General features: G+C 35.4%; 1 protein-coding gene and 1 long non-coding RNA gene across 5 annotated transcripts in view; one reads left to right on the top strand and one right to left on the bottom strand.

The window, feature by feature from the left end:
- Sgtb (small glutamine rich tetratricopeptide repeat co-chaperone beta) overlaps window positions 1–27,743 on the top strand; it is a 40,173-nt gene that overhangs the window by 3,159 nt on the left and 9,271 nt on the right. For all 4 annotated transcript variants that reach the window (XM_078015865.1, XM_021722483.2, XM_005319560.5 and 1 more), the window contains exons 3-6: window positions 4,622–4,725; window positions 8,191–8,260; window positions 9,986–10,085; window positions 26,235–26,339. In XM_078015865.1, the coding sequence (XP_077871991.1) occupies window positions 4,622–4,725; window positions 8,191–8,260; window positions 9,986–10,085; window positions 26,235–26,339 (379 nt within the window). The remainder of the gene's footprint in view (window positions 1–4,621; window positions 4,726–8,190; window positions 8,261–9,985; window positions 10,086–26,234; window positions 26,340–27,743) is intronic.
- Window positions 14,816–26,119, bottom strand: LOC144365105 (uncharacterized). Its single transcript, XR_013423341.1, has 3 exons — window positions 18,272–26,119; window positions 17,037–17,130; window positions 14,816–16,342 (listed from the first exon to the last, which is right to left on the bottom strand). It is a non-coding gene; the product is annotated as an uncharacterized LOC144365105 (long non-coding RNA).

Below are 27,743 nucleotides of genomic sequence, written 5' to 3' on the forward strand. Positions count from 1 at the left end.
AAAACCAAGATGTTACATTCCTATTTTTAGACTGGTATTCAGCCAAAAATATGTGCCTTCAGCTGTTTGTTATATATGGCAGTCAGAAATAGTGCCAATTGTTTGTGACTGACCCCTATTTTTGACTGTGAGTCTAATTTAATTGAACACAAAATCATGTGAAGGTGTCTGCCCACCTTCTAGACATTTAAAAAAGCCTTAGGAAAGGAGGCTCCATTCTAGTGCCAACTTTACCACTATTGAGAAACTGGTGATATCATCAGCTTTGTCTTATTAGATTGTCAGGCATTCCTCTTAATTGTTGTCATCTACTGACATCTGCTTCATTTTTATTTTTATTTTGGGTATCAGGGATTGAACCCTGGGGTGCTTAACCACATCCCAGCCCTGCTTATTTTTATTTTGAGACAGGGTCTTTCTGAGTTGCTTAGGGCCTTGCTAAGTTGCTGAGGCTGGCTTTGAATTTGCTATCCTCCTGCCTCAGCCTCCTGAGGATTACAGGTGTGTACCACTGTACCTGGCTATTTTTATTTATTTTTTTGAAATGAGGTCTTGGTGTATTGCCCAGGCTGGTGTCAGACAACTGGCCCAAGTGATCTTCCTGCCTTGACCTTTAACTGAGACTACAGGCACACTCCATTGTGTTCAGCTCCATCTGCTTTCTTCTTTTTGTTTGCTTGTTTTTTGTTTTTGATACTAGGGATTGAACTCTGTGCACTTAACCACTGAGCCACATCCCAAGCCATTTTTTAATTTTATTGCTAAATTGTTGAGGCTGACTTTGAACTTGCAATCCTCCTGTCTCAGCCTCTCAAGCTGCTAGGATTACGGGTATGTACCACTTCATCCAGCCATCTGCTTCCATTTTAACTGTTGTGGTTCCTGTTCCTTGTCACTCTCTCAAGTACTACTGCTCTCTGAACTCTTGGCAATTCTGCTAGATTCATACATGATTCTTTCAGTTCCCTCAATTCTCAGTTCTTAACTTTTTCTCCTTCAGTGATCTCAACCACGTAGTTATAATCTAAGCCAGTGGTTCTGAACTTGAGTGATTTTGCAAAGTCCAAAGGCATTTTTGGTTATCACAACCTCAGGGCCTGATATTACTGGCATATACTATTGGATACCATGAATGGCAGTAAACACTATAAAGCCTGGGACAGCCCCTGTGAATCAGGAATTATCTGTTCTAAAATGTCAATATGAGTTGGAGAAACCCTTCCCTAAATCTATCCTCCTGTCCCAGCCTCCTGAGGATAATGAGTGTGTTCCACTGTACCTGGTTATTTTTAGATAAATAAATCCTGAAAATCCCTAAATCTCACTATTTCCAAAAATTGCATTCCTTTCATAATCTCTATGTTAAACACTTCACTTTCACATCTGTCAGTCTTTCTAGCTCATGCCTTCTAGAATCCCTATCCCCCAAATTCTTTGAATCCGCTTGTATTAGTTAGCTTTTCATTGTTGTGACAAATACCAGAGAAAAACAACTTAGGGGAGCAAAGGTTTATTTTGATTCAGAGTTTCAGAGATTTCAGTTTATGGTTGGCTAGCTCCATTGCTTTAGGACCTGAGGTAAGGTAGGACATCATGGCAGAAGGGTGTGATATGCTCATGGCAGCCAGGAAGCAGATAGACACAGAGACAGAGAGAGGAAAAAGGGAGCCCCACATATTCTTGGTACTTGCCTGTCTGACCAAGTATAACCTAGATGGACCATCCATGATCCTTTCTCAGTATAACCCCTCTACTGCCATGTTAGATCCCATCCTATCTCAATCAATCCAGCACATCACTGTAGTTATGCTACCATCTTTGTTTTATAACCTCAAGTTCTAACTTTTTACTCTCATTTTCATCAGAACATAAATTTACCATTATTTTTTTTTCTTTAAACAATAAAAACAAGCCGACGCAGTGGCATATGCATTTAATCCCAGTGGCAGGGAGGCTGAGAAAGAAGGATTGTAGTTCAAAGCCAGCCTCAACAAAAGTGAGGCGCTAAGCAACTCAGTGAGATCCTGTCTCTAAATAAAACACAAAATAGGGCTGGGGATGTGGCTCAGTGGACAAGTGCTCCTCAGTTGTTTAATCCCCAGTACCCCCCCCCCCCAAAAAAAAAAGAAAAGAAAGAAAATGTAAAACAAACAACAGATATTCTTGTCATACTGCCTCCCCCTAAAATAGTTGCCTAGTTTTATCTCCCTTTGCAACAAAACCATTTGAGAGAGTTGTCTGTACCAGCTTTCTTTAATTCTTCTGTTCTTTCTGAAGCCCACTCCAGGTAGGCCTTTACTTCTTTCTTTCCACACTGCTGTCATCAAGGTCATTAATGATTTTTATGTTGTTTGGTTCTGTGGGCAGTTCTGTCATTATCTGATTTGCTTGCTGACATTAATAAGGATGATGATCACTCTCTTCTCCCTTGCCCCCAAATACTTTGTTGCCTTAACTTCCAGGATAGTGCATAATATCTTGTCTGTCTTATTGTTTATCTTTTCCTTTCCTGATTCTCTTCCTGCTTGATTTTCTTTTCATTATTTACACTCAGTGATTTCTTCAGTGATATTATTAGCTCATTGGCCTGAAATGTCCTGAATTTATATGCTGAAATGTCTCAAACTTGTACCTTTAATCCAGACCTTTCTTCTGAACCCCAAATTTTTATATCCAACTGCTCAACTAGATATCTCCACTTATAAGTCTAATAGACTTCTTAAAGTTGACTTTGCCAAAATGGATCCTCCCACCTAAAATCTGTTCTATTCACAACTTCCCTATTTCAGTGATGGCAGCTACAGTTTTTCCTTTGCTCAGGCCAAAAATTGGGTGTTATTCTGTACACTTCTCTTCCTTATACACTTATCTAATAATCAATAAGTCTTGTTGGCTATATCTTCAAAATATGTCTAAATTCTGTCCATTTCTTACTATCTCCACTGATGTCACTCCTAGTTAGAATGAAGTCTTTTTTTGCCTGTTGTATTATGATCACCCCTCGTTTGTCTGCCTTCTTCTATTCTTGCTTCTTAGAATATTTAAACACAACTACTAGTGATCTTTTAAGACTGTATCAGATTTGCTGGGCATGATGGTGCACGCCTTGTTGTGGTTTGGATAGGAGGTATCCCCCAAAAGATAATGTGAGACAATGCAAAAAGGTTTGGATGATAAATGATTGGGTTACAGCCTTAACCAAATCAGTGAATTATTCCCTGATGGAATTATCTGAGTGGTAACTGGGGGCAGGTGGGGTGAAGGTTGAGGGCGTGGCTATGGGGTCTATATTTTGTATCTGGAGAGTAGAGTTTCTTTCTCTCTGCTGCTTGATCATCATGTGAGCTGGTTCACTCTTCCACACTCTTCTGCCATGATGTCCTGCCTCTCGAACCCCAAGGAATGCTGTCTATGGACTGAGGCCTCTGAAACTGTTAGCCCCTAAATAACTTTTTCTTCCCTAAAATTGTTCTGGACAGATCTTTTAGTTACAATAGTGAGAAAGAGATTAAAACATGCCTCTAATCCCAGTGGCTCAGGAGGCTGAGGCAAGAGTATTGCAAGTTCAAAGCCAGCCTCAGCAAATTAGTGAGGTCTAAAGCAAGCTAGTATAGAAACCCTCTCAGATAAAAAATAAAAAGGGCTAGGGATGTGGTTCAGTGGTTAAGTGCCCCTGTGTTCAATCCCTGGTACATGCTCCACCTCTTAAAAAAAAAAAAAAAGAATATGTCAGATTTGATCATTTCTGTACTTAAAATTTTGCAATGTTGCAATGACTCCTCATGTTACTTAGTCATTGTTTAGAGGATCTATATAATTTGGACTTCTGTGATTTATTGTTCATTTACTGTTTCTGAATGCACCAAATTCTTTTGCTTTTCTAACATCATCTCTCACCATGTCTTAGCACCTAGTGTGTTTCAATGAGTTCTCTTGTCCTACACCAAAAATAAATGAGGCACCTGCTATCATTCAACAGGCTGTACATTTTACTTAATGTGTTTATCCCCTACTTCTATTAACCATTCATCATGTGGACAGTGATTTTTTTCTGTTAAGTTTACTTCTGTTAAGTTTCCCTGCCACCTTAGAATAACATCTTACACATAGTAAGCACTTGGTAAATTTGCATGTATGAATGGATTTTTAAAACTGACCTATCTTCATGTACATATACTAGGATTAATATTTAATTATTATGTGTCAGGGACTATTTCTTTTACAATTTTAAATCAGATTGATAATTCTATTTCTTGTATTTTAAAAACTGATCATTTTTTTTTGTTCAAGGCATTAAGACACAATGGTTAATTAGATATTAGTAGTGGAGAGCTAGTTGTTGCTGACTTGCTCTTTTTTCTGATAGCCTTCAACAAGATTTGAGGTAATATGTATATTCAGAAATTATATTCTAGATAACGTCCATCTTTTAGTGAGACATAAGAAATCAAGTTTTGTTCCCCTCAATAGCTGGTCTATAAACAGAAATTTGTATGCAGCTGAACCAATTAGTTTTCCGTATATTCTGTGATCATAAATACTGATTACCACAGAGTGCAGTGCTATCATCATTTCTTTCTTTAAGTTGCTAATTTTTTTCACTATTAAAATTTGTTTCAAGTTGCAATTCAGTGCTTGGAGACAGTTTTTAAGATCAGCTCAGAAGATACACATCTAGCAGTTTCACAGCCTTTGACAGAAATGTTCACAAATTCCTTCTGTAAGGTATGTTGTCATTGTTTTCTCATTAGTAACTGATATAAGTGTGACTATAATTTGATGTTGGATTGTTTATCAATGAGGGGCCAGGTCTATAAGTAACGAACTGATAGTTTTAACAGATTTAATATGGTTTAGATTTTTTTATATTAGTAGCTATTCTCATCCTCTTCTTTTACTTAATGATATATCTTGACTGACTTTTAAAAATCCTTTACAGTATGAGTATTTTTAGATTTCTGATATCTGAACTGACATTTCCTTAAAACATTGACTATAAATTAAAAGTTTTAAGGTCTGGAAAGCAACTATGCAGAAATAGATTAATCTGAAATTAAATCATCATTTCTGAAGCAAGTTTCACTAAATTTGATCATTGATGGGACTCTATAATAAACAGAGAAAGGTTCAGGGTCACTCTGCAAAACTGAGACTGAAACTCAAATTTGATGTCGGAAATGTCCAAATTTTCAGGAAACATAGGCCATAGCATTGTTTGAAAAATTTCAGGTTAGAGAGTATAGGGCCTCAGAGTGCCCTCCCATGTTGTTTTTCATTCTATTTCAGTGCCTCGTGAACTCCTCCTATTTTTCTAACTCTTTCTAGTACATAATGAAGAATTCAGGAGTCAGGCTGACACCAGTAGTATAGGTTTAGCTTGGAACAGACACTGCTGACAGTATCACATTTAGCTAGATTTTCCAGGCTCTGTTTCTAGCATTTGTTGGGAAGAGGAGTTCTTAGAATTGCAGTGAAGATGTTAATTTGACAGTAAGCTATATCCTCCTTTTATACTTGGCAAAAGAGTATTGCAATCATAGATATATTCATCCAACAGATGAATTTTATTTATATGACATGATGTGAGGAGATGGTGGCATGTCTCTGTGTTCCTCACAGGGAACTCTCTTTTTTTCCCTTTGGTTAAGGTTCTTTATTATCTGGTCTCTGGCCTCCTGAGGGAACCCTGTGTCAGTGACTTGGATGTGACTGTGACTGAAGTAGACCTCTTTTATTCCCAGGTGCCTGAGGCCTGTGCTTGAGACAGCACTTGAATTTGCTCACACTTTAGCTACTGTCACGATTGACTTCATGCTGAAGAAATCTGAACTTCTTTTTTTAACCTTTCCCAAAGCTCCAATTGACTTTTACATTCTGTTTGAATAAAGCTCTTTTTCTCTCTTTTGCTCTCTCTCTCTCAGATTGCATTTTACCATGAGAAATTTGTTATATAATATTTAAAAAACATATTTATTAAAACTAACTCCTGGGGCTGGGGTTGTGTGGTAGAGCTCTTGCCTAGCATGCATGAGGCACTAGGTTTGATCCTCAGCACCACATTAATATAAACAAATAAAATAAAGGTATAAAAATATAATAACATTTAAAAGACCCAACTAGCTCCTTAGTCTCTCTGCAGTAATAATGTGATATTAGCACCTTTTAGGAGTCCTATTTTATAGCTGTGACTTTATTCTGTATTTGTTAACAGGGCATTGCAGAAAAAGTTTAAAACTTAGCTGAAGCAGCATCATCACTGTTATAATTAAAGAAATTATTTGTCTCACCAAAGTGTACTTGAATGTTCTGTCATTTTAATTTTAGGATATTGCTTTTCTGTTCCACCAGCCTCCCACAACCATAAAATTTATACATATCCTAAGTAAATTCATTACCTTTACTTAAAATATGTGATATTTGCCCCCACATCATGAGCTTCTCAGGCTCATTCAATGAATATGAGAATTATAAATTATGAAACTATGGTAATTTTATTAAAATTGTTGAGAAGCATCTGGAAGACAGAATAGATTAAAATTTTAAAAAATGCCTTTTTTAAACCCCAAACATTTACTTTTTAGAAAAATTTACAAACTGCCTAGACTTGTGGGAGATTTTAAATGGAAGGAACCCTAAAAGCAAATGCTATTGGGCAACAGTGTGTCTTTTAACTAGTTTTAAATAGTGATCTTTACTTACAAAATGTTTCCATTATGTTTCTGTGCTATTTTTCCAATATTTATGCTTTGGAAAACTGATTACTAAAGAAAAATTTTTTAAAACATAAGGGCAAGATCATATTCTTTGTCAGTAATTTTGCAAAGTATATTTCCAGTGTTAAGAGCTATCAGTTTTATTGAAATTTTAGTTTAAAGACAAAGGTAATAGTAGGTATATTTTAAATGTAGTAAATAGTTGTAGTAACTCCATATTATGCCTTTTTGAAAATTATAGGCTTATTTTGAACTTTAGAGTCATGTTTGAAAATAATGCAATTTTTTTTTTTTTTAAAGAGAGAGAGAGTGAGAGAGAGAGAGGGGGACAGAGAGAGAGAATTTTAACATTTATTTTTTCTTAGTTCTCGGCGGGCACAACATCTTTGTTGGTATGTGGTGCTGCTGAGGATTGAACCCGGGCCGCACGCATGCTAGGCGAGCGCGCTACCGCCTGAGCCACATCCCCAGCCCCATAATGCAATTTTTAAAAGTCTTTCAAAAATGAAAAAAAAATTGTGTTCCCAGTACTACTGAAGAGATTTCTGAGTTTTGTTTTTAATAAGCACCTACATTTGAACTTTATTAATGCAAAAGAAATTTGAAGATGATGGTGCGAAACAAAAATTTTATGCTGTTTTTAACTTATGGAATTAATATATGTTTGTAGTTTTAAAAATCTAGATAAGATGGAAAGATAGACTGAAAGTTTTATCTTTATTACTACTGTGAACCTTTTGTTATACATCTTTCTAGTTTTTGCTTTTAATTCGTGCATGTGTATACATGCATGAATGAGCATGTACACAGATAATGTTTGTATCTTAAATGCTGTTTTTATTTTTTGGTAAACTGATTTTTGACTTGGTATATCTCTTTGGTAGGATATTGACCATTTGCTTCAAAAGTTTCACTACTATAAATAATCCTGTGATTATATTTCTATTCTCATTCTTTATGTACAAATTCAATTTCTTGCTCATGAAGTGGCGAGATTACTGGGTATAGGGAAAGCAGAATTTTAAAAATTTGATTTATAGTTGTTTTATCATTTAGAAAAACTCAACAGATTCATATTCTTTTTTCTTTTTTGGTACCAGGGATTAAACTCAGGGGCACTTAACCACTGAGCTACATCCTCATCCTTTTTTTGTATTTTATTTAGAGACAGGGTCTCACTGAGTTGCTTAGACTCACTAAGTTTCTGAGGCTGGCTTTGAACTCACAATCCTCTCGTCTCAGCCTCCCGAGCTGGTGGGAGTACAGGCATGTACCACTGCTCTTGGCTCATAATTCTAATATAAGTATTTGAGAGGAATTTTCCCTAGTTTTTATATTAATGCTTTTATTTTGATGTTAGAGTTCATGAAATGGAATTACAGGAGAATTACTAAAATGTGGGTATTTTATTATTAGATTACTTATAATACTCTGGGATGACTAAAGAGAAGTACATTGATTTTTTATTTAATTTCAGAATGACATTCTACCCCTCTCAAACTCAGTGCCTGAAGATGTGGGAAAAGCTGACCAATTAAAAGATGAAGGTAGGTATTTCATACAGAAATTGTTTATTTAGTAAAGCTTTGTAAATTGTGGAGAAAGTAACTGTGAGTTGATGAGATTCTGGTTTACACTGCCAAGACTGAATTATCCACATGGCATTTATGAAGCAGAAATGAATGTGACAGATGTGAAGACTGGAAATACAAAATGGCATGTGGGCAGTATAGGTATGGCTTGTATGAAAAGATGCAGAGATCTTGTAAAACTTCCAGAACAAATGTAAGGGCTGTTCACTTGTAATTGCATTTGCTACTTGAACCCTAGGATCTTATATTTCACTATATTAAATCAAAAAGAGGAAAATAATTTTTAGTATTTTTTAACTTCCATATATTTAGTATTCTTGAGTTCTTTGAAATTTGTTAATGCATGTATATGGTGCTTGAATTATTAAGTAATTAGCACACTTGATTTGTACATTTCAGAATTTTCTAATAGCTGACTATTGAAGCATTTTTTAAATTTTAATCAATAAGTGATTTTGAAGATCTGTGTTCAATTTTTCCATCATGTCTTTAACACTCTTAAAAGAAACAGTATATCCAATATATCTTTATATTTATTGACAATTCCTAATTTATAGTAACTTTTGTATGATTTTGGTTGCTTTTATCTACCTGCCTTTCCTTTAATCTTCCTTCTTATTCTCTTCAAGTTCCCATCCTACCACCTCTATTAAATATCTAATGATCTATTAAGAAAAAAACCTTGCTGGGCATGGTGGTACATGCCGGCAATCCTAGTAGCGTGGGAGCCTGAGACAGGAGGATCGCGAGTTCAAAGCCAGCCTCAGCAACAGTGAGGTGTTAAGCATCTCAGTGACACCCTGTCTATAAATAAAATACAAAATATGGGGTAGGGATGTGGCTTAGTGATTGAGTGCCCCTGAGTTCAATCCCTGGTACCCCAACTCCCAAACTAAAGAAAAAGGCTGATTGATAGGAGAAGTTCGGGTTTACAGAAAGCTGGAAGCAGACATAGAGGCCTCTGAGCTGGGAATTGTTCCTCCTAATCCCAACTGTTGTAATATTTTCAATTTTGAACATTGGTTCTTATAAATACACAGGATACTTCCCCCACCCCCTCACTTAACAGAATATAAGAGATACTCTCTTACATATTTTGCTGACCAGTTGTTAAATTAGCTGTTATTGCCAGATGTATCTGCCCTTCCTGAAAATCAGCTCTCTGTAGAGTAGCTATCATATCTGAAATTCTAAATTTCTAGAAATTAATCTCCTAAAATCTCCTTTTAGTAAGATTATATCTCTGGAAGGAATAGCACATAAAAATATTATCTGCTAATAAGATATTAGTATGATTAGTTTCACCAGCTTATCCACATCAGCATTAGAGTTTGGCTGCTCAGCCCAGACTGAGAAGGCTATTAGAGAGGAACCAGCTAGGCAGCTCTAAAAGGGAACAGAGAGAAGAAGATAAGGTGAGAAGAGATTCATTTTCACCATGAGATAATCATGATGGTTGCATTTACTCACAGAAGCCTGGATTTTATAAAGTATACAAACATTAATTTCTAAGATGCCACATTGTTAAAATGATTGGATCCCACTGAAACTAAGAAATACAGTGTGTCTCTGGTGTGACTGAAAAATTGTGTAGCTGACCTTCATATTCTTGTAGTTTCTATACTTTGTATTTTTTATTATGTACTGTAATTACTGTCCATATCAATTATTTTATTTTAGGCAATAACCACATGAAAGAAGAGAATTATGCTGCTGCAGTAGATTGTTACACACAGGCAATAGAATTGGATCCCAATAATGCAGTTTATTATTGCAACAGGTAAGTTGGCTCTATTGTGGCAGGTTTACAAGTGTTTAGATTAATAGCTATGAGGGAAAACTGCAAAATTGATTTATTTAGAGAATGTTGGAAGTTCAAACAGTATAATCAATATAAAGGAGATGAAAATAAACTCATAAACTTACCACTCAAATGCAATCACTTTTAATGAACTTTTGGCATATTTCATTTTACATAAGTGCATTCAATTTTAGATTGAGCTTGTTTACAGGACATACCATAAATGTGTCCTAATTTTGTTGAAATCCTTCATAAATACTGTGGTAAAAAATCACTTTATTGCTACCTTTTGGTCTTTTTTTTTTTATATCTTCAGCACTTGTCATTATGGCTGGCAAATAAGTGTTCTGTGTTATTTTTGAATAGTGGGCAGCTACACCTTAATTTACTTAATTTTTGATTTACTGGCAGACATTAAGGTTGTTTTTATTTTTTTAATATTATATAAAGCAATGAACATTCATGTTTCTAGAATTTTTTTTTCATGATTCAGATTTTATGAACTTTGAATTTATCCCTAGAAATACATTTAGTTGTTCTAATAATATAAATATTTAAAAATTTAATTCAAAATGCAAAATTGTTTTAATTTCTTTGAAAATATTTTGAAAATTTCCTCCCCCAGGAGTGTATATCTATTTTTGCCATGTTCTTTAGCAGCACCATGTCCTCAAATTATTAATTATTATTAATACAATATTTTAAAAAAATATTTTTTAGTTATACATGGACACAATAACTTTATTTTGTTTACCTATTTTTTTTATGTGGTGCTAAGATTAAACCCAGTGCCTCACATGTGTGAGGCAAGCCTTCTACCACTGAGCCACAACCCCAGCCCTTAGTATAATATTTTATTTCCATACCCATTATACTAATTTATACTTAATTATACTTAATTACTTTGAGGTTGGATGTTTTTCAAATGTTGGTTATTTGTGGATTTTTTTCTCCTAATTTTTAAAATTTTTACTGTATGTACATTGAATGTGACAAATTCACGTCAGACCCTAAACCCCAATGTGGTGTGTTTGGAGGTGAGACCTTTGGGAGAAAATTGGATCATAAGTATGAGCTCTTATGAATGGGATTAATGCCCTTATAAAAGAGAATTCTCTGCCCCTCCTGTCACCCGAGGACATGGTGAGGCAAGTACCTGTACCAGGCCTTGCCCTGTTGACCTCAGATTGTCTTTCTTTCTTGGTTCTGTCCATGTAAGAGGGATCAGGCCCCCATAGGCTGTATTTCTAAGGCTTTTTGTATCCTCTTTGTTCAACCATATGAAAGGCTAGAAAGAGATTGGATGGTAGAAGGAAGAGAGAAGTCTGAATATTTCTCCCCCTCCTGTTTTTATATCATGGTGGTATTCAGCAGGGGTTTTTTCTCATCCTGTCTCCTCCTTTCACCCAAGACACCTGCTGTGGTCCCTGCTTCATCCAGGTGACCTTAGGTTTTGTATTCTGCACTTTGTGCTTCTGTCTTAGGGATGGTAATGGATTCCTGCTCTTGCTAATCTTTGGATTGCTATAACATTCCATTTGGCCTCTCAACTCTTCTATTACCTTATGTAATGACTTCCCTGCCTTAAATTATTATTAATTGTTCTGTTTAATCTAAACAGAATTTCCAGAGAACTTTCTGCAGTGATGGAAATGTTCCATATTTGCACTGCCCAGCACAGTAGCTCCTAGCCAAAAGTTAAGACTTGAATTATGACTAGTGCAATTGAGGAAGTAAATTTTTAATGTTTAACTTAATTTAAAATCAATTTAAATTAATTTAAATTTAAGTAGTCACCTCTAACTTATGGCTTGTATTTTGCCGTATATTAAAGATAAGATAAAGTTTTTCTCCTAGTTTCAAAGCTTAAATTTGCATCTAATTCTTTGTATTTAAAAGTTTAAAATATTTATGTAGTCAGAATTCTTTTCTTTGAATTTTTTTCCAGAGCTTTTAGGCTTTAAGCTCTCCCCGTTTATAGACTTGACAAATGACTCCTATTTTCTAATTTTTCTTTACATTTAAATTTTGTCATCTCAAGTCTATTTTGGTGACAAGTATGACTGTTTTAAACTCATTTAAAACTTCTTATGACAGCCTTATAAAAATTACCATTTATTTTACAGTAGTTTCATAGATTTGAAAGGGATAAAAGTTAATGTGGTCTAACCTTTCATTGAGTTTTATTGACATATTTAAGGTAGTCACACCTCTCTGAGAGAGCCCATACTTTCCCATTTTTTTTTTTTTGTGGGTGTATTTGTTAGAAAAGTCTGCCTTATTTTGATACAGAATTTGTTTTTCTGCAAGTTGTATCAATTGGCTGTATTTAATTCTTAAGATTAATTACAGAATAACTATGATTCTTCTTTCTCATGACTTTGAAAGTTTGCTACCATGTTCATTGAAGTTCTTTTTTTCCATGTTAAATGTTCAAAATTTCTTTCATTGTGTTTTAGGTAGTACAGATCTAAGTCACATACCTTCTCTGCAAACTTGTCCCAGTTCACCTGTATCTGTTAGGTAGTTCCCAGAGGCTAATTTTGCATGACATTTGTCTGGTAGAGCTCTCATTTAACCAGCTTTTATATAACATAATTATCTTTTAGGACGTTGTAGGATATCCTGTAGGATTTCCTAAATTCATATTTCCTTTTGTTTGATTAAAGCACCCCCCACGTTCTCCCTAGCTTATCATTTAATCACAATTCATTTGACAAGTTCTTACCAAATATGTACTAGTGTTGTCATTAGAGGTAGAGTTGGTTGCTTGGACTCAAATGCAGGATGTTATATTCTACCCCTATAGAATTATTATCTTGTTGCGGCCTCTATCCGTCCCTTCATCTTTTTGGATAATGAATCTGTAAAGTAATATATTTGCTGTTGTTCCCAGTTTCATGACATCCAAAAACTTGAGAAAAATACCATCTCTCACATTATTGTCAGTTACAAGTTAACTAATGGAGCAATCATAGGGAAGTGGTTCAGAGCAGAAAGTGAACCCTAACTTTTTGGATTCTAATTTCTGGCTCAAGTAACTTATAACCATTGTGATTTTTGGCAAATTACCTAATGATCTATGCTTTATATTCCCTATCTATAAAATATGGACAATAATAGAATTTACCTCATTGGGCTGTTGTGGAGATCAAAAATTTAATTTATGTAAAGTACTAAGAAAGAATCAAGCAAAGAATGTTGGATTAAAGTAATAACTTATCATTATTATTTTTGTAGCCTATTTTCTGCTTTGATCATAATGTGGAGAGAGAACCAAATTTATCAGGTTCCAAATATATTCTCAGTCATCTTTCTCTGATTACCAGTCTACTACTAATACTATTAAGATAAAAAGGAAACGATGTTCATCTGATAGAACTTGTTCCAAATTAATCCAATGTCATTTTCTTTTCTTTTTTTAATATCACATATTTTATTGTGAAAATTTTCAAGGTTGAAGGAATTTTATTGCAAATAATTAAACCACACCAAGATTTTGCCATTAGTATTTTTTGGGGGGTACTGGGGATTGAACTCAGAGGCACTTGACCACTGAGCCACATACCCAGCCCTATTTTATATTTTATTTAGAGACAGAGTCTCACTGAGTTGCTTAGTGCCTCGCCATTGCTGAGGATGGCTTTGAACTCATGATTCTCCTGTCTTAGCCTCACGAGCCACAGGGATTACAGGCATATGCCACCATGCCTGGGCCATTAGTATTTTTATATATTTGCTTTATCACATATTGATCCATCTATATGTACCTCTATTCATTCGTTATTCCTGCTTTTTTTTTTTTTTTTGTGGTGCTGGGGATTGAACCCAGGGCCTTGTGCATGCAAGGCAAGTGCTCTACCAACTGAGCTATATCCCTAGCCCCCATCTTATTTTTAATACATTTCAGAGCAATTTTCAGTGATCAGTACACTTCTATACTAAACACATAGCATACATATCATTGATTAGAGTTCAGTATTTGTTTAGTTTTTTTTCTTTTGAGGTAAAATGTGTACAAAACAAAATATATAAATTTTGATGTACTTTCAGTTTTGACAAATAAATCACCTGTGTAACTTAAGCACATCTTCAAGATATTGAAAGTCATCATCAGATGTCCAGGAAGTTCTTTATGCCCATTCACAGTCAGTTGCTTATAATGCTCACCAGGGATGATCACTGGTGCTATTTTTCTCTCCTACCATAGATTGGATTTGTCTCCTCTAGAATTTCATAGGAAAGAAATTATACATACTTTTCTATATAATTTTTTTTTGAACTGAGGATTGAGCCCAGGGAAACTTTACCACTGAGCTATACCTCCAGTCCTTTTTTTTTTTTTTTTTTTTTGAGACAGGACCTTAATGAATTGCCCAAGCTGGCCTTGTAATCGCGCTCCTTCTGCTTCAACATCCTAAGTTGCTGGGATTGCAAGCAGGTGCCACTGCCCAGCTACATAAAAATTTGTTGTTGTTGTTAAGCATGTTTTTGTGATTCAGCCATGTCATTGTGTATAGTTTATTCTTTTTTATTGCTCGGTAGATTCTGTTGTTTGAATATATCACAGTTTGCTTAGCCATTTTTCTACTTAGGGTTACTTGGTATCCCAGTATGTTTCTGCTTTTGCATTTTGTCAAAAAATTAAAGTTATCTATGTAAGGACTGGATCCATAAGGAATTTAGTTGGTCACACTGGAAATCTCAATTTTTTTTTAAAATCAGTTTTTTAATTTATATATGACAGCAGAATGCATTTCTTATTACACATTAGAGCACAATTTTTCATATCTCTGGTTGTATACAAAGTATATTCACACCAATTTGTGTCTTCATACATGTACTTTGGATAACAATGTCCATCACATTCCACCATCATTTCTTACCCCATACTCCCTTCCTTCCCCTCCCACTCCTCTTGCCCTATCTAGAGTTCGTCTATTCCTCCCATGCTCCCTCTTCCTACCCCACTATGAAGCCAACTCCTTATATCATAGAAAACATTTGGCATTTGGTTTTTTGGGATTGGCTAACTTCACTTAGAGTTATCTTCTCTAACTTCATCCATTTACCTGCAAATGTCATGATTTTATTCTCTTTTATTGCTGAGTAATATTCCATTATGTATATGTGCCACATTTTTTTTAACCTATTCATCTATTGAAGGGCATCTAGATTGGTTCCACAGTTGAGCTATTGTGAATTGTACTGCTATAAACATTGATGTGGCTATGTCCCTATAGTATGCTGATTTTTTAAGTCCTTTGGGTATAGACCGAGGAGAGGGATAGCTGAGTCAAATGGTGGTTCCATTCCCAATTTTCCAAGAAATCTCCATACTGCTTTCCATAAGTTTTTCCCCACATCCTCACCAACACTTATTGTTGTTTGTCTTCATAATAGCTGCCATTCTGACTGAAGTGAGATGAAATATTAGAGTGGTTTTGATTTGCATTTCCTTAATTGCTAGTAATGATGAACATTTTTTCATGTGTTTGTTGATTGATTGTTCATCATCTTCTGAGAAGTGTCTCTTCAGGTCCTTGGCCTATTTATTGATAGGGTTATTTTTTTTTTTTTTTGGTGTTTAGCTTCTTGAATTCTTTATATACTCTAGTGATTAGTGCTCTATCTGATGTGAGGGGTAAAGATTTGCTCCCAAGATGTAGGCTCTCTATTCACCTCACAGATTGCTTCTTTTGCTGAGGGGAAACTTTTTAGTTTTAGTCCATCCCATTTATTGATTCTTGATTTTAATTCTTGTGCCACAGGAGTCTTATTAAGGAAGTTGGGGCCTAATCCCACATGATGAAGATTAGGGCCTACTTTTTCTTCTATTAGACACAGGGTCTCTGTGGTTGTATTCCTAAGTCCTTGATCCATTTTGAGTTGAGTTTTGTGCATGGTGAGAGATGGGAATTTAATTTCATTTTCTTGCATATGGATTTCCAGTTTTCCAAGCACCATTTGTTGAAGAGGCTATCTTTTCTCCAATGCATATTCTTGGCACCTTTGTCTAATATAAGATAACTGTAGTTTTGTGTGTTAGTCTCTGTGTCCTCTAGTCTGTGCCATTGGTATACCAGTCTGTTTTGGTGCCAATACCATGCTGGTTTTGTTACTATTGCTCCGTAGTATAGTTTAAGGTCTGATAGAACACAGACACAACATATCGAAATCTCTGGGACAATATGAAAGCAGTTCTAAGAGGAAAGTTCATTGCATGGAGTTCATTCCTTAAAAGAAGAAAAAGTCAATAAGTGACTTAACATTACATCTCAAAGCTGTACAAAAAGAAGAACAAATCAACACCAAAAGCAATTGGAGACAGGAAATAATTAAAATCAGACCTGAAGTCAATGAAATTGAAACAAAAAAAAAAAACAATTGGAAAAATTGACAGAACAAAAAGTTGGTTCTTTGAAAAAATAAAAAAAAATTGAGAGACCCTTAGCCATGCTAACAAAGAGAAGGAGAGAGAAAACTCAAATAACTAACTTATGTAGTGAAAAAGAAATATCACAACAGACACTCCAGAAATACAGAAGATAATTATTTTGAGAATTTGAACTCCATTAAAATAGAAAATATCAAAGACATTGACAAATTTCTAGAGTCATGTAATTTGCCAAATTGAATCAGGATGATATACACAATTAAATAAATCAATTTCAAGTGATGATATAGAAGATGCCATCAAAAGTCTACCAACCAAGAAAAGCCTAGGGCTGGATGGATACACAGCCGAATTCTACAAGACCTTTAAAGAAGAACTGATACCAATATTCTTCAATTTATTTAAGGAAATAGAAAAAGAGGGAGCACTTCCAAACTCATTCTATCAGGCCAATATCACCCTGATCCCAAAGCCAGGCAAAGACACATCAGAAAAATGGAAATCTTAATCTTATTTGTTCAAAAAAAAATTACCTTTGTTAATTTTTCTAGCCCAGAAAAATAGGAAGTCCAAGTAAGTTGAGGAAATGAAGTCCCCAAGTTGTGGCTTAATGTTTGATTTCTATCTCTGTAATCAGATAAATAAATATATATATATATATATATAGTTTTAATTTAGCATATGAAACTGAAATGAATACATTTAAGAGTATCTTGAAATGTTATGACCACATATAAATATTATCAGAAAATTTCTCATTTATAGAACACAGCAAGTCATATACTTTTAACTGTGAACATGAAACATCTAAGCCTAAACAAATAATTTATTTTAATGAGATTAGAGTTCACAAATAGTCTTCTAACTCTATATTGGAAGAGATTCTTGGCAATATTTCTCTTTGCTTTTTATTTAATTATTGTTAAACTGGAATCCATAATTATGTTCCTTTTTTGCATTTAAATAGTATCTTTTCCCCTGAGGAATACAGTAATAATGCATGCTAATTAATATTAAATAATTAGAAAAGCTTATTTGTATATCTCATATACATGCTAAGTAGAACTTCAGTATCCTTTTGAGTTTTTTTTTTTTTTTTTGAGTCTCTTGTATCTATAAATATTTCACTAGCCTGTAGCCTTGCCAATTACCCCCTTGCCATTTTTCCTGGCCAGTTGCCTGCTGAGAATTGGAAGCTCAGAAAGCAGATCTAAATCTTGTTTTTAATTTTAATTTTTCCCAGTTATATTTCTAATTAAAATATTTTCCACATTCTAAGCTCACTAGGATGAACTACAGTGTACTTTTTATAGAAGTGACTTTTTTATGTGTTAGAAAATGATCATTTGGCACAGTTCTTTTGCAAAACTGTTTATTTTCTAATATGTATCTTCTATTTTGGCCTTTAAGGATCTTACTGATGCTTCAGAATACCTGAACACTTCTTAAGAACTAATTATGTATTTTGCCTTTTTTCTAGACATTAAGTATTTATAATGTGTAACACTTATATAGGTTTTTGATATATTCTGCCTTATTTTATATGCATATTTTTTTTTCAGGGAAGGGAAGAGACTAGAGTTTGTATTTGTTTATATCCCCTAAAGCACCTAGCACTGTGCCTTAATGGAATTCAGCCAGTTTTTTGTTGGATGAATGAAGTGTATAAAAGGAATATAAGAAATTTTCAGTGATGGTGAATCAACCAGATATCCACATTAATACTTACCTATATAAAGTAACAAACAACTAAAGTATTTTCAATTACCTCATAGTGTGAAATGAACAGCAATTTTCTATGTCTTCTGTTCCCATACAAACTTAGTGTTTTATTTCTTTTCTACAACCTCAGTGCTGAGTATATTACTTCAACCACAGTAGAATTGTGCTTCTAGGATGAATGAATTCAATGACCTAAGTAATAAATGGAATAAAAGATACACAAGAAAGAAACTGAGTATAGTGGTGCAATGCCTATAATCCCAGCAATTCAGGATGCTGAGGCAGGAGGATTGCAAGTTCAAGGCCATCTTCAGCAACTTATTGAGGCCCTAAACAACTTAGTGAGACTCTGTCCCAAAATAAGAACTTTGAAAGGGTAGGGATATAATTCAGTGGTAAAATGCCTTTGGTTCAATTCCAGTTTTTAAAAAAAATACACAAGAAAGAGAACATGATGGGGGGAATTTGTTTAGAAGGCCTCTCAGGTGATATGGAACTAGAGATGGACCTGTTTTGAAGAGCAGGTAGAACTTGGATAGGTAGAAAAGATGGGAAGACATTAAAGATTGAAGAGTATAACATATGGCCTTCTTAGTTCTGAGAAAGAAGGGAGTAGAGACCTCATGATTTTGTATTTTGTTTTCCTACTTCTGTGTGAGCAGTCCGGTCAGTCATTTTATGGGTTTTAAACTTTATTTGTTGAACTTGGATTGGATCTTAGTTCTGCTGCCTACTAGCTGTGTGCTCTTGGGCACTCAATGTTTTTAAACCTGAATTTACTCACTTGTAAAACAAGGGTAATACTAACTATTTCAAAGGATGTTATAAGGAGTGATAAAGGCCCTAGCATAGTCCCAGATCTCCAATATTTGTTTCATTCAAAAACAGTATAACCTTTTTTTCAGTTGTAGGAGTATGTTTTTGTTACAGTTTATTTATGGGTGATAGGGCACATGTGAGGTAATTGTAACTTTTCTTCCACCTAATTTTGTTTAAAAATAGAAGACTGTTTATGCTTTTGTTTTAATAAAATAGAGAAAGCAAGGGTGCCTAAAAATACAGAGCTTCTGACTGTGTTGTTCTATTGGAATTTCATTAGTTATGCTCTGATAACCAGAGAGCAAAGGCAGAGGACAGACTATATTGTTATTCAGTTCAGACCTCGGCATGTTCGGCTTCATCTCACAAGAGACTCAAATCTAGCTTGTATTCTCTTTGCTTTCCAGGCCTCCTTCCAAGTCTCAGCTGCCTCTCCCCTTCCTTTCGTGAGCTGCATAAATCTGCTTTCACCATAGCTTGCCATTTGTGATCTAAAGCTGTCAAGATTGAAACTCAGTCATCCTCTTTCTTCCCACCCACCCTCTTTCTGAATCTGATCCTCCTGGTTTTATTTCTCTCTTGTGAGTATCTGAAGACAGAGATCAGGGCATCTTCCTTTATGCTTCCCTTGTTCATCCACCTCTCAAATAGCTAATTTGTTTCCTTCTCCTTTAGTTCAGGTTCTTTTGCTAACTGAGTGCAACAGAGACTTAAAGTAGCCTCACATTTCTATTAACCAAATGTAAACACTCTCTCTCTCTCTCTCTCTCTCTCTCTCTCTCTGTCTCACACACACACACACACCCACATATCTAGCCTTTTTCTTTTCTGTTAAATTTGTTATCTTCACTTTTTCTCCTACTCCGTTCCTCTTCTACTACCTATGCACATGTAGCATCAAACTTCCTGATTCTTAAGAATACTATGGTGCAACATTCTCCATGCTTTATGTGCTTTCCCTTCTGCCTTCAGTATTTTACAACTAATCTAATTGGTTGTACTGCTAGTCATCCTTCAAAATCTCTAAGGTATTGCTTTTCCGGGGAAGATGTTCTTAATTTCTCCTCTTCCAGCCTCCTGACCATGCCCCTACAGCTTTCTTTTTCATGTCCTATGGTGTGGTGCTGTCCAATATGGTAGTCCCTAGGAACATGTAGCTATTTAAATTTAAATCAATTAACATGTAATAAAATTTAAGTAAATTAAAATGTAATAAAAGGAAACAGTTTCTCGGTGGCACTAGCACATTTCAGGTGCTCATTAGTCACTTGTGATAGGGAATGCTGTGTTGGATAGTATGGTTTAAGAACTTCTCTGTCACAGAAATTCCTGTTGGATGGCTCTACATAGGGCTGACCATACCTTTCTCTGCGCTGGTCTTCCTTTGATACTTTCTTGGTTGTATTTACTATACTATTATTTACTTATCTTGTTTCTCTGTTAGACTATGGAAGGTTGCAGGGCAAAGGATATTCTTTTCATCTCTTTATAGTGAGTTTGGGCTCAGAGCTTAGCATATCAAAGGTATTCAACAAAAATTTGAGATGTACTGATTCAGTGAAGTTTAAAAGGGAGATTGCTCTCTAATGATGAAATAGTCACATGGCAGCATGTTTGTGTGTGTTTTTTTAAAACCAGTTTACACATATTAAAAATCTATTTGAATTATTGAGAAAAATATTCATATACATTTACCTAATAACCAACAACAGGTGACATTTTGTCACATTTACTTCCTCTTTCTGTTTTTCTCTCTGTTGGGTAATGTGAGTATATGTTTGAACATGTATACATATGTATATAGTGTATGTGTGTGTGTGTGTGTGTGTGTGTGTATATATATATATAATTTTCTTGCTGAAATATGTGTGTATATACAACACATATACCTATATATACATAATTACATATGTACATATTCACATTTAAAAAAATATTTTTTAATTGTCAATGGACCTCTATTTCATTATTTATATGCTGTGCTGAGAACTGAACCCAGTGCCTCACACATGCTAGGCAAGTACTCTACCACTGAGCCACAACCTGTTCACATTTTTTAAAAACACTTTCTTGCTTTCTGAGACAACAGGGTATTTTACGTTTGCCTTGTATTTTCCTTGCCTTAGACCTGGCTCCCACAGAGTTTTGAGGTAGAGGTGATACAGCAGGCATTAACAGATCAGATAAATGGTCCCCAGTTGCTCTGAGATTCTGTGCAAAGTGGGTGGAACACATTGCCATCCTTAATTTATACCTGGATTTAGGTACATAGTTAAGTTTTTTTTTTTTTTTTCATGATACTAGGGATTGGACAGGGGCACTCAACCACTGAACCACAACCCAAGCCCACCCACACTTTTTTGTATATTTTATTTAGAGACAAGGCCTTGCTGAATTGCTGAGGCTGGCTTTGAGCTCAAGATCTTTCTGCCTCAGCCTCCCAAACGGCTGGGATTACAGGTGTATCACTGCACCTGGCACATTAAGGTTTTATTTTTCATCTCAGACTTGATAAATCTTTTTAGATTTTATTTATTTGTTCCTAGATAGTCTTATATATGTTAATGATGTGTGTGAGAATGCTACAATGAGGATTAGTGTATTAGGGCATGGATATACATTTATTAACAATACAATTTAATTAAGCAGGGCTGGGGGTGTAACTCAGTTGTAGAGTACTTACTTGCTTGCATGTTCAAGGCCCTGAATTTGATCCCCAGCACTGAAAAAAAAAATTAAGCAAAGAAATACAATAGAAATACATAAAGTCAACATTAAATTCAGAATGTATTTATACATTAATGGCTTAAAATACAATCCACATGGTTTTATTGTTCCCTTTGAAAACTTTTGGTATATAACATTGAGAGTGAGCTAAATTGTATGTATTAGAATTTGATTTCTGATTATATTTTTAAAAATCAAATTCAGTTATCAAAATATAAGTAATTCCTTTTAGTTTCTTGAAGGCATTTAGTACATATTTAGTTAGAGATTTGTTGTTGTTGTTATTGTTTTAAGCCACGTCATTGTTTCTCTGTGTACCCTTTTCAGAATGTCCCTACCTCCATCCTTTTTTTTGATACCTTTACCCTTCATACCTTTTATATGCATGTGTGTAGCCACATACACTGATTGGAATAAAAGATCCTTAGCAGAAAGAAATGAGACTGGGCATTTGCTGTTCTGCACAATCACCTTTTGCAGATATACAGAATGAGATGTCCATGATATATCAGATTCAAGGCCTGTGAATAAGGAGTCAGAATTGCCTTTCCTATAGGATCTGGACTTCATATAGATTGCATACTTAGCTCTACAAGTCCCTCTCCCAGGATCTGTACTTAGGTATAATAAAATCATTTTAAAAAACCTGTCTTAAAGCTTAGGCCATTAACTCCTCCTTTCTTCCCAGTAATGTTGTTACTTCATAGGAGAAATTTGGTTTGGTAGGTTTGTAATCACAGATTCAACTTCCTGAGTTGGCAAGATTTAAGACATTAATCTACTTTCAGAAATGTTCCTTAGGCAACTCAAACAGCAGGTGGAATAGCCAAGTAGATTTGAAAGCTTCCAGGACATCTTCCTGGCTCTCTGGACCAAAATATAAAATCATCCAAGGAAGAGATGTTGGTCTTGAGCCAACACCTCATTCCTCCCCTATTATTGCTATGATGCACAGTTTGGGTTCTGAATGTATTGTAATTTAGAAAGCCGAATTGGGCGTAAGTATGATTCATGGCTTTTTTTTTTTCCCCTAATGCTGGGGATTGAACTCAGGATCCCTGCATGCTGGGCAAGTGCTCTACCTTTCAGCTACACTCCCAGGCCAGTGTGAGTTCTTTTGAAATCTATTTTTTGGGAGTTTGTATGCGTGTGTCAGCCATTGACATGTCTATAATCTGGTGAAGGCTGGATTTGAAAATTTTCCCAGAGTTAAACTACTCTAAAAGGAAAACCTCAACTTGTCTGGAAGCTTGTTAATTTTACACAATATAACTTTAATAAATGCATATAGGCCTGGAGTACTTGCATTAGATGGGGAATATAAGTGACCCAGACTCATGTTGTTAATCTGCTCTGCGGAGGCCTGCCTCTATGGGAATTCCTCAGTGTTGTGCCCACAGATGGTTATTCATTTTCCCAAACCAGATGGTGAGGGGATTGGGAAAAAGAGAGACACACACAAAAGTACAAAAAAAGTGGGACCCGGTGGATCAGCCAAACTTCTGATGGAAGAAGACTGACTATAAGCAGGCTCAGAACATTTATTATATAGGTTTAAACATCAAAAGGATTTATTGTGAGAAACCTTCTTTAAGATAAACAAAACTGAAGTTGTGGGTAAAACAGCCCCATTAGAGCTTATCAGCTTATGCCCATAACTCTCTACCTCAGGGCAGCATTTGAACCCGAGCCTATGAACTAATGAATTTTGTGACTGGCATAGAATCTCCCTTGAGCAGGGTGTCACCTTATCTATTGGGTGATCTTTGATTGGCACCTTTGCATGGAGAAATTCCCAAGGAACTATCCTGTTGATCAGAACTATCTGTTCCCCTTTCTTTTTTTTTTTTTTTTTAAAGAGAGAGTGAGAGGGGAGAGAGAGAGAGAGAGAGAGAATTTTTAATCTTTATTTTTTAGTTCTCGGCGGACACAACATCTTTGTTGGTATGTGGTGCTGAGGATCGAACCCGGGCCGCACGCATGCCAGGCGAGCGCGCTACCACTTGAGCCACATCCCCAGCCCTGTTCCCCTTTCTTTTGTTTTGAAGTATTTATTATTTAGTTGTAGTTGGACACAGTACCTTTATTTATTTATTTATGTGGTGCTGAGGATCAAACCCAGGGCCTTGCACGTGCTAGGCGAGCACTCTACCACTGAGCCACAACCCCAGCCTCTGTTCCCCTTTCTTTTTCTTCCTATTATATGGTTAATTCTTTAAGAATTTTTGGTGGATTTATAGTTCCAGGTTCAACTTCCAGGATTGGCAATCTTACTTTTACCACTTCTCTCCAGGATTCATTTTACATAATGCATTCTGTTCATGGAGATCTAATAAATAATTAATCTATTTTCATGTCCTTTCAGTAGTTATGAAGCATAATAATAAGCTTGATGTGATATAGAAAGCAGTATTAAATAATGCTAAGTCTATAATTTAAAGGATAGGAGATTAGAAAATACTTAAGGAATGCTGAGGATCAGCAAGTGTTAAAACTTGGAGATAAATTACATTTTAGTCAGTTTCATTGTTTTCATGTGTGCTTACTAGAATTCAGGTAAGTCCCTGAAAGAAGTTACCTTTGGCTAATTTCAAGGAAGCAGATGTTAGGGCAGTTAAACAAACCTTTTTTTATTTTAACATAGTTAAAACAACAAATGAAATTATAGGAGAAGAAGAAAGGTAAATAAAAGTAAAAATGAGAGTAGTGCTTCTCAGCATGCAGTAGGAGGGGACAGTGATGTCAGAGAGTTTGGGATAGTGTGGGGTTTTTCAGAGGCCTTTTGTCTGCAGACTCAACATAAAGGAAAGTCAGTTTCTAAGCTTGCAAGCACAAGTTTTCAGAAAGTGCTTCCTTAGCCTTTATTAATAGAAGGGACCTAGGCCTTGGAGTTCCTGTATGAGGCAGTGGGGCTACAGCACTGTGCTTTGTGGGGGTATTATAAGAAGTAATTATGACACATGGCCCTGGCACCTGATCACTGTTGCTCATGCATCTACTGATTTTTAGCTGCTGGCATTCCACTTGTTTCCTGAGAATCTTTTCTTCTTTTTTTTCTTGCCACATTAAAAAAATTTTTTTTTTTTAGTTATCAATGGATGTTTATTTTATTTAGTTATATGCAGTGCTGAGAATCGAACCCAGTTCTCACACATGCTAGGCAAGTGCTCTACCACTGAGCCACAACCCCAGCCCTTGCCACATTTTTTATTGGTGCACAATGATGAGATTTGTTGTTACATATTCATACATTCACACAATATAATTTCCCTATATCACTCTCCAGTACTTCCCCCTTTTCTCTCCCTGTTCCCTTTCTTTTACTATCTCCCTTTGATTTTCATTAGATTCTGACCTCCCATCTTTCTCTTTTTCTTCTATAGCTTCCACATAGGAGAGTAAACATAAGACCCTTCATAATGGCAATTTCATTCTTCTTTATGTCTGAATAAAACACCATGTGGCACATATACCACATTTTCTTTATTTTTTCATCTGTTGATAGATTGGTTCCATAGTTTGGCTATTGTGAATTGTGCTGCTATAAACATGGGCAGGCATGTATCACTGTAGCAAGATGACTTTAATTCTTCAGGATAAATACCAAGGAGTGGTATAGATGAGTCATATGATGGTTCCATGCCTAGTCTTTTGAGGAATCTCTGAACTGATGCCCTTAGTGATCGTACTAATTTACAGTCCCACCAACAGTATAAAGTGTTCATTTTTCTCTACATCCTCTTTAGCATTTATTTTTATTTGTATTCTTGATGAATGCTTTTCTGACTAGCTGAGCATCCTTCTTAGAGTTCCTGTTTTTCTTCCTTGTTTCTCTTGTGAGTCACTTATTCCTACTTGGGAATATTACTGAGGGGATTTCACAAGCACAAAGATTTTATTCTATGGAAATATTCTTTTTCCAAACTTGACATTTTAAACCTTTTCTTGAGGGACAAGATTATAAGAACTTCTGGGAGACTGAAAGAAGTTTATTCTGCTTCAGAAGTGAATAAATGGAAGGATCTGTCTGTCTGTCCGTGGATTGGGGTATTGCTTTTATTTGTACTTGAACCCTACTATGAAAATGATCAGTTGACTGCACAGTGATATCTGCAGCCCTTCACAGCATGCACTCACTCTGTGTCTGGGTGCCCTGTTTGTCTCAATTTTCTGTTTGGAAAAATTAGAAAAATAGTAAGTAGGTAGGTAGAGTGTATGACTTATATATTTTATCTTTTCTGTAGCAAAGAGTGAAAAGAAGCCTACATATTTGCTTTCTCAAAATAATTTTCTGAGCTTTTAAAAAAATTTGATCATATAATTATCTTAGTATAACTGAGAAATTTAGTAGGAGTGAGTAACCATTTGGAATAAGGAAAATGTAGCTTTGTTAGTACCTGAATATCTAAATTAGTGTCTTGGTAGCTACTTACAATAAATATCTCTTTTTATTTTTCTTTTAGGGCTGCTGCTCAAAGCAAATTAAGTCACTACACAGATGCAATAAAGGATTGTGAAAAAGCAATAGCAATTGATTCAAAATACAGTAAGGCCTATGGGAGGATGGGGTAAGTTCTGGGAGAATGTTCAAAGTTGTACCAAGTAGTATCAGAGACACTGTTCTTAATGGTTTGATTATGAATTTCCTGCTTAGTATTACCCTCTCTGAATTAAAAAGAAGATAAATATAAGGAAGGAATTGACTACAAATTTTATGACTTGAGAGTAAGGTGACTAGTTTTTTTATGACTAATTGGTTATTGGAGAAGATAGTATAACCACACAAGCAGAGTCATTTCTTGTCCATAACCACAAATCTAGATGAGTACCCAACACTGGTAGACAGTCCTATTTTTCTTACATCAAAATTCACCTTTTCATTCTTTCATGCAACTATTTTGCACCCACCCTTCACATTTCCACTGCTCCCCTTCCATGGTGACTCTCAGCTGATACTGCTTTACACTTAATTAAGAAAATAGACCTATTTTGAAGAGTAACAACTCATCTTCCTATTTCTGAGTCCACCAATCTACTTGCATTTGTATCTACAAAGATTGCCTTTTTTCTATAAAGATTGCCTTTTAAAATGGAAGGGTTCTTAAGAATATCACTTCCCTCCATATTTTAAGATCTCATTCTTTTGTACTTTTGATATCATACTTGTAGTTATCCCCTTTATCTTCTACAACACTAGTTTTCCATCTCTAATAGATAATCGCTGGAATTCCGTCATAGACTGGAATCATCCCGTGTTCCTCTCCAGCTATTGTCTCACATCTCAGTTCTTTTCTCTGTAAAGCCCCTGATGATTATCTGTACCTCCTGTCTCATCTGCATCATCTCTTGTTCCTTATTCATCTCATCCAGCAGGCCTTTTGTCTATGTGATAGCTTATTTTGTCAACTTGACTGGGTAGGGGATCCCCTTGGTAAAACATTTCTGGGGATATCTATGTGAATATTTCTGGAAGGAATTAGTATTTGAATCTGTAGATTGAGTAAAGATCACCCTCCTCAATGTGGGAGGGCAGCATGCAATCCTTTAATGGACTAAATACAACCAAAAGGCAGAGGAAGGGTCCATTCACTCTCTCCTCCAGCTGGGCATCCATCTTCTCCTGCCCTTGGACCTGGATCTCAAACCATCGGCTCTTCTGGTTCTCAAATCTTCTGGTTTGGAGTCTACTACACCACTAATTTTCCTGTACCTCTGGTTTACAGATGGCAAATAGTGGCACTTCCTACCTTCCATAATGAGCTAATGCTTCCTAATAAATCTTTCCATATATCTCTTTGTACTATTGGTTTCTGTATTAGTCTGGATAACCCTAATATAGTCACTCTGTTGGTGAGATCACCAGTTTTTGGTATTTTATTGGAGCTAGTATTCAGTTCTGTATCTTCACCCTACCACATTTATATTATCTGGTGCAATTATCATAAGTTTGACAGATTTCATCCTCTATGTTT

This window comes from Ictidomys tridecemlineatus, chromosome 1, assembly GCF_052094955.1.
Source record: "Ictidomys tridecemlineatus isolate mIctTri1 chromosome 1, mIctTri1.hap1, whole genome shotgun sequence".
NCBI classification, from domain to species: Eukaryota; Metazoa; Chordata; class Mammalia; order Rodentia; family Sciuridae; genus Ictidomys; species Ictidomys tridecemlineatus.